General features: G+C 41.5%; 1 protein-coding gene across 1 annotated transcript; it reads right to left on the bottom strand.

Moving 5' to 3' along the window:
• Positions 1-550: 550 nt before the first annotated feature.
• Positions 551-6,774, bottom strand: borcs5 (BLOC-1 related complex subunit 5). The gene is made up of 4 exons (XM_041939134.1): positions 6,301-6,774; positions 5,543-5,686; positions 4,374-4,531; positions 551-3,647 (listed from the first exon to the last, which is right to left on the bottom strand). Exons 1-4 carry the CDS (start codon positions 6,356-6,358, stop codon positions 3,414-3,416), a joined length of 594 nt encoding a protein of 197 aa, XP_041795068.1. The 5' UTR covers positions 6,359-6,774; the 3' UTR covers positions 551-3,413.
• Between the last annotated feature and the right edge of the window lie 750 nt (positions 6,775-7,524).

Raw genomic sequence — 7,524 nt, 5'->3', positions numbered from 1 at the left:
GAGGTACCATTTAACCCTTTGAATCATGTAACTAATAATTATCATTACATAAGATGCTTTTCACATTTTCACAGTGGTGTGTGTGTGTGTGTGTTGATGTGAAATCCGACTTTTATCGCAGCCAAACGACCCGTGCTGGTTCGAGTTTCTCCCTGAAAGATGACAGGGATAAGAAGCCCAGACTTACTTTCATGTTTCCAATTTTGAGTGGGCAAAACAGGAAGGGAGAAGGGAGCAAACCAGCCTTTGATTTATATTCAAATGAGAAGTATACAAGGGAAATTGGATTTCTCTTTCATTTCAGAGAATGAATTTCCTGGTGGCAGATCGTATTGTATCATCTCGTGGCGTTAATATCCCGCTCGGAGCATCAGGAGCTCTTCTTCATTACAAAGACTTGGAGGAACTTTTACACCTCCTCGCCACAGAATGCAATGACAATTTCAATTTCTGCTCCAGTGTTCAAACAATACCCCCAAGGCCATTTAAGACATTTTTCAGCAGTTTTAATTTACACATGAAAGGCAATAACATATCAAAGGAGCTCTGCTTTAAATTCACGGAAAACTTGTCTCTGCTTGTGTCCCTTATGTCAACGAATCCGGCTAATTCTGCACCTCAAAGCGCGCCAGCCGGAGGACGATCCAAGGTGTAATTGAGTTCAACGTATTTATATACTGATGAAAAATTCAACGACGTACACAACCGTTCTAATCAGACTGCAATGCCTCATGGGAGAAAACGTTATCCACTGCTGAATCCAGAGAGGAGACACTCTCCATTAGCAGTAAGCTCTTTCTTTTTAATGCCTTTAACGCCTAATTCTGCTTTGTTTGATACGTGCGTTGTAATCAGCAAGCGATGCACCTGGACTCACCTGGAGCACCCTCGGATGCTCTGATGACGGGCCGAACACACCAGAATATAACGTTTAAACATCAAAATGACCACATTAAAACCTTGTTAAATATGCATTTTTCCTCCCAGTTCACGACACAACAGCTCACAGTTGCTGGTTTCCATAGAAACATTTTCTAGCTTGTAAGCAAGCGATACAGGGCTGCAACTAGCAATTACCTTCCCTATTAGTAAATCTGCTGATTATGTTCTAGAGCAATGTCTTATATGAAATGTACAAAAACTTAAGAGCCCAAAGTCGCGTCCTTAAATCTACTCGGCTTGACCAACAGTCCAAAATTAAAACATAATTTATCATCACATATGACAAACAGCAAATGCTCGCACATTAAGAAGTTGAAACCAGCAGCTATTTGCCATTCAATTAATGTTCTTTCAATCGTTGCAGCTCTAAAGCAATGCAGAGGTTTGACACGGACAAAAAACATTTTCTATTGAGTCTGGAAACCACTGTGATGTCTTTGGTGGACGAGGATGGCTGATGTAAATAAAACGTCAGGCTCAGATGAGATGAGGCGTCCTGAGGCTTTAGTAGAAGTGATGGAAACAGAAACGAGTCGGCCTGGTTGTTGATAGGATGGTTTTATATCTTTAAGGTTTGATTCCTTCGAGCCCTACGGCCCGTGTCCTTCAGCATGATACTCAACTTCTTCCACTCTCTCTGAAACACTCTGCTTTGGGACTTTAAAACCTTTGTTGAGCTTTCTCTGGCGCCACCTTGTGGATACGCACAAACCCACAGTGACACACTGCTCAAATAATGACAATCTTTCCCGTTTTTTTGTCTGAGCTTTTATTGCCACACTGAAAACAGACCAGTGTTTTCCATCATCAATAGTCTACATTATTGTTGACAGGGTGCTTTGTGGATTATCCAAACATGATGCTGTTGATTAATGTAATTCTTTATCGCTTTGAGCATTAGAAATGAAAATGAATGGTGGTGGATTGACAGATTTGTCGAGGCCTGAACAAATAAAACCAAAACTATCCGCGCAGACAGATATCTCGAGAGGTATTTCTTTTTATCATTTGAGTGAACTGACCTTTTAAGAGTAAAGAGCTGAGCGTACGACGCAGACACAAATATTCAGCGGACGAAGCAGTGAAATTGACTTGATCACTCTCCTCAAAGGGACCAAAGATGTGACCTTTTCTAAAGTGCCACTTATTATTCAACAGCTTTGAGGAACATCTTTGGCATGTGTGTTGGTTGGCTATCGCTGTGACAAGCTGAGTTAATGCTGCAGAGCTGTGATCAGACAGTTTGGTTTGTTCAGAGATTTCTGACAAATGAGCAACTCGCTAGAACATTTCCTGTCAACCTCTGCAACCATCTTCTGTATCGATCTTCTGAAAAACTGAAGCATCTGGGTCGCTCTTCGGTCCTTTGTGTCGCTTTCTTTGCTCTTTTGCATGCAAATAGGTTTGGCACAACTGCTGGAGCAAACATCCAAATAAATTAAAGTTCTCTCATCACAAAACCGAAGTTCACAAGTTCATGAGAATATTGAGGCCGTCTTCCGTCCACAAAGAAGTTTCTCATTTTACTTCCGATGTGCAGTGCATCCATTCTTTTTGTGTAATCCAGCGGCAATAATCCTCGGTCCTCCCTGCGAGTCTCTTCATCATAATGTTCCATAATGGTACGCTGATATTGTTCGAACAATTAAAAGCTGTAAATCTGCATACGAGCGGTTCATGGAAGGGATCTCCAGGCGGTGAGCGAGATGAATAACATAAACACAAGCACATATTTGTAAAGTGCAAGATCCAAAACTAGTCCACTGCTAGCTCTTGAGCTGCTTTGATATTTTGGGAGGTGTATGTAAACGTCCAGAGCAGCTGGATTTGGAGATATTTCTTATGTCGCTCGCCGTCCTTTCAGTCTCTAAAACCTGCAACACATCTGCAGGAAAAGGTTTTGAGCATGAGGAGTTCACTCCGACTCAATCAAAATAGCTTGTTCTTCCCCTGCCTATAGATTAGTAAGGAAGGCCTGTCCCGGGAAGATTGCCAGTTTGATTCCCAGCAGGGAAAGAATAAGTAATAATGTCTGGGCCCTCTGCAGTCGGGGTGCATTTGATCGCAGCACTTCATGAGTTGGCTCCAGCAAAGCTGCTCAGTGGCCCACAGCAGAGGGTTGTGGTTAAACTCAGGTATGAATGTGTGTGTGCTGAGCAGTGCTATGCAGTAAGTACGATGTTTCTGATTAAGAGCATGAGTGCTCAGTAAAACTTCCTGCATTAAGTATTCTAATTAATTATAATTATTCTTTTTATCAAAGAATAAAAATCATGACCTGGAGACCTGACGAGAGCAGTCTCACACATTTAAACCTTAGCTCTGCTACGAAAACAAAACATTAAGGGGTTAAGACGTTTTCTACCCACAAAGACTAAGTATCCCTACAGCTGGACAGACCTGCACCTCCTCCTGGACAGAGGACTGGATGGAGACTCAGGTACGAAGCAGCTGTGTTGGCTTAAAGGAGGCTACTTGGTGGCAGAATCCCCGTCAGGCCTCATGCTGAAGGGCTCCAGGCGCTCGCTCTCAGGCAGCATGTTGTTGAGGCGCTCCATCAGCGGCACCGTCTGGTCGATGCCCATCTGGATGCGTCTCAGGATGATGGACATCTCGTTGACTTTCTGGATCTGCTCTGCGTACTTGGCGTAGCGTTTCTGGCGCTCCTGCATTATGCTGAACAGGGTTTCCACTGACAAGTCCATCTGGAAAGAAACATGCAGTTAAGAGAAAGAGGCACAGTGTTTGACTTTTGATGATCATCTCAAAGTAAAACAGAGAAAAACAGCAGGGAAGATTTAAAAAACTCTGCCTCACCACTAATTAATGAATAGCATTTAAAAGAGCAGGACAGGACAAGCACAAGTTTGCAATTTAAGTAAGATTCTAACATTAAACAATTGGGACAATCCCAACTGCCCCATCAATGTGAAACATTTGGGCAGAGTCTTTATTAAATAAGCAGAACCAGAAAAATATTTTCACATGTGTTAAAAATTAAGTCACTATAACTTGGACTCTATGAAGTCTTGCACATTTGTAAGCGTTTTTTGTCTTTGGAATATGGCTGCAACTATATATGACTTTCATTATTCATCATTCTATTAATGACTTATTAATGACTATTAATGACTGAGATATTAAATGTACAGTGATAGAAAACAGAGAAAAAATTCTCAACCTCTCAAATCTGAGAACTGAAACCAGCAAATGTTTGGTGTTTTTGCTTGATAAATGGTACTTTTTGTTTGAAAAAATAAGATGTAGTACACTGATTTTCTATCAATCAACATAATTTCAGCAGTATTTAATCTGCTATTGGGTACCTGCCAGCTGCTAACAAAAACACACTCACATTTTTAACATGGTTGTTTTGGAGCTGAAAAATAAGACACTCTGTATGCTAAATGCCTCATGCATGCCGTTTTTACCTCTTGGATCCTCTTGACCAGGGCGTTCTGGTCGAAGGCCACGGCCTCGGCACACTGGTGTAGGTGGTCCTGGTACCGGATGCAGAGCTGCAGAACCTGGGCAGCATCCAGTCTTTCCAGACACACACTGCTGGGTGACGTCTGGCCACTCAGCACTCCTGCGGAGAGTGACGAGCGAATGACTTACACGGACATGTTGGAACAGAGTAACACTTGACAACAGCGTAACACTTGGTAATTATTGTAATTAGCTTTGCACAGGATCTGACAGAAGTACCCCTCCTGCTATTTCAGAAGTGCGCCTACACAGGAAACTTGGCTCATTATCCACCTTCTAATACAGCGCTAATGGGTTGCAGCGATCAGCCTGAGTGCACAGAATTTGAAAACGGACTGGTTGAAAATGGATTTCGTTATCTTCATGCGGAAACTGAAAAGGTAAAGGTCAGATAAAATATCTGCACTCTGTACTGATTCCTCTGAATATATATAATTTAACCGAGCCACATTTCAATCTCAGAAAAATCTTTGTCGGACGTCAACACTTACTGCGGAGATCATAGAGGTCAAAATTGTGAAATCATTTTTCATTTAGGGCTGCACGGTGGCTCGGTGGTTAGCAGCATCGCCTCACAGCTAGAAGATCCCCGGTTTGATCCTGCCTGGGGTCTTTCTGTGTGGAGTTTGCATGTTCTCCCTGTGCAGCGTGGGTTCTCACCGGGTTCTCTGGCTTCCTCCCACAGTCCAAAAACATGCTGAGGTTAATTGATAACTCTAAATTGTCCATAGGTGTGAATGAGCGTGTGGTTGTTTGTCTGTATATGTAGCCCTGCGGTAGGCTGGCGACCTGCCCAGGGTGTCCCCTGCCTTCGCCCGAGAGACGGCTGGGATAGGCTCCAGCCCCCCCCGTGACCCTGCAAAGGATTCGGCGGTGTATAGATAATGGATGGATGGATTTTTCATTTATTGGAAGCTATCAGTGCAGTGTGCGGACATTTTATCATTTTATATGTTTTTTAATCTTACACCTGTGATAGTTGTTTTTTTTAGATGTGTGCAATCTACACTGTTCATTATCATTACCATCATCATCATTAATATTATTAATAGTCGCACATATCCAGAGACTCACAAAATCCATTTCAACAGCCGAGACACATAAGAATTACCTTTCAAAAGCGGCTGAAAGGTGGGTATTTCTTGAAGCTTTATGACATCTGGGTCATTGTGGATATTTCGCATTGACTGGGTCCCCTGGGCCACAACCACGATATCATCCATCTTTGCCTTCTGCTTCGCTGGAGAAGGCACCACTGCAAAGCATAAACAATTACCATAAAATCAACAGACAGTCGTTAGTTCACACCACGAAGACATCAAATCCCAGAGTCTGTGAACTCAGATATTCGCTTTTATAGATGTTTCAAGATCACTTTCAGTGAACATGTTAAACTAAATCCAACTGTACCTTCTCCAATTAAACACATGCCATTGGACACTTCAAGTACCCGCTGTACGTTACTTAATATATACTTCATATTTATGAGATTTTTTAACAGATTAAGATATTTGATAAAACAGAATTATATAAAATGACGTCATCTACAACTTTATGTTTATGATGTTAATGCATAACTAATAGTAATACTCCTAGCATTAAATATATTTTGCTGATAACACCTCTGCTCTTATTAAACTTGACTGTAGGACTTGTACTTCAACATTTGTACATTGTGGTCTTGGTACTGGTACTTTAATTGAAGGATGCGAGTACTTCCTTCAACACTGTATTTGAAAATGATCATACTTTACAAGCAGATGCCTACTGAAACACAAAAAATCTAATGTTGGTTTTGTTTACGATAGTGAAAACTGCTTCAAACAAATACAAACTCATAAATCCACAACGGTACGCAGTCTTACTCACCCGATGAGGTGTAATCGGAGTGTTTGTGATCCGCATCTCCACTCTGCTCGGCTCCCATAGTGCTAACGTCTGGTTTGCTGGCTAACGATTAGCTTTTGTCAATGCTTCCAGAAATTGCAGCCATAGAATTTAAATGCCGGATACACCACCCACAGAGACTTCATATGGCACACACCCAAGCTGACAACCGCACGACCATGTCCACAAGAAGAGAATTCAAAATTTGTGTGAACGTTGTTAGCTCTGCAATGTCACTGACTAAAGGCTAACGTTGGTTAGCTAAGTGAGCGACGTCTCAAACGTCCCTTTTTGTTTGGCCAACAGACTACCAGACGTTCCTTTCAGGCTTAGTCCCGCGTGTTAACTTGACAGTAAGTGATAACGAGCGTAGGTCGATGAGTTAACGTGCTTTAACACCAACATAACATGCTACATAAATGACTCGATACGGCGACTTCATTGAGGCAACACTTCCGTAAATATTGATCACGGGGTTGTTCTTCATTGTCTCGAGGGCTCATTACCGCCCCCTACTGCTGCCGAGGTCTAACATAAGCAGGACACTGCATCAGTAACGTTTAACTTCTACCTCTATTTTTCCTGTTATTCTTATAGTTTTTTCGTTAATGAGAAAAAATAACAACAACTTGAATGGGTAATAACAGCACTTATAATAATAACGTGAACCCTGAAACTATAAAATAGACTAAGCAGGTGTGAATCATGGCCTTTAGATGGGTAAAACCTTGACATTTCTGGAGTAATTGTGCCCCCTTGTGGCCAACGGAGACCTCCAGAAATAATACACACAAACACACACACAAAAAAAACACACACAGGATTCTAAACTGTAAATTTAATGAACAGGACATTAGTCACACTAAAACGCCTCACTTAAGAACCAAACAATTAAAATAACAAATATAAACAAGTTAGTAATAAAACAACATTCATCATCATAAATAACACAGATTACCTGAGAGATACAAACAAGAAGCAACATTTTAGGATCCTGAACAGTTCTGTTCTAATGCTGTTGTATTTGTCATTTAACCATTTGAGGAGCAGCATCGCTGTATTGAACACCATCTCTGTGGGTCTTGCTACTGACAAACTTGCAAGAATTTTCCCATGTAGATAGATATAAATCCAGTCAAATGCTAAATACCTGGAGGCTTGACCTGTTACCCCAGAAACTACTCCCAAGAATTACAAAAATCTTTT

Source organism: Chelmon rostratus, chromosome 6 (assembly GCF_017976325.1).
Source record: "Chelmon rostratus isolate fCheRos1 chromosome 6, fCheRos1.pri, whole genome shotgun sequence".
NCBI lineage: Eukaryota > Metazoa > Chordata > Actinopteri > Chaetodontiformes > Chaetodontidae > Chelmon > Chelmon rostratus.
The sequence above is the reverse complement of the archived record's forward strand: the minus strand, read 5'-3'. Positions and strand labels throughout refer to the sequence as shown.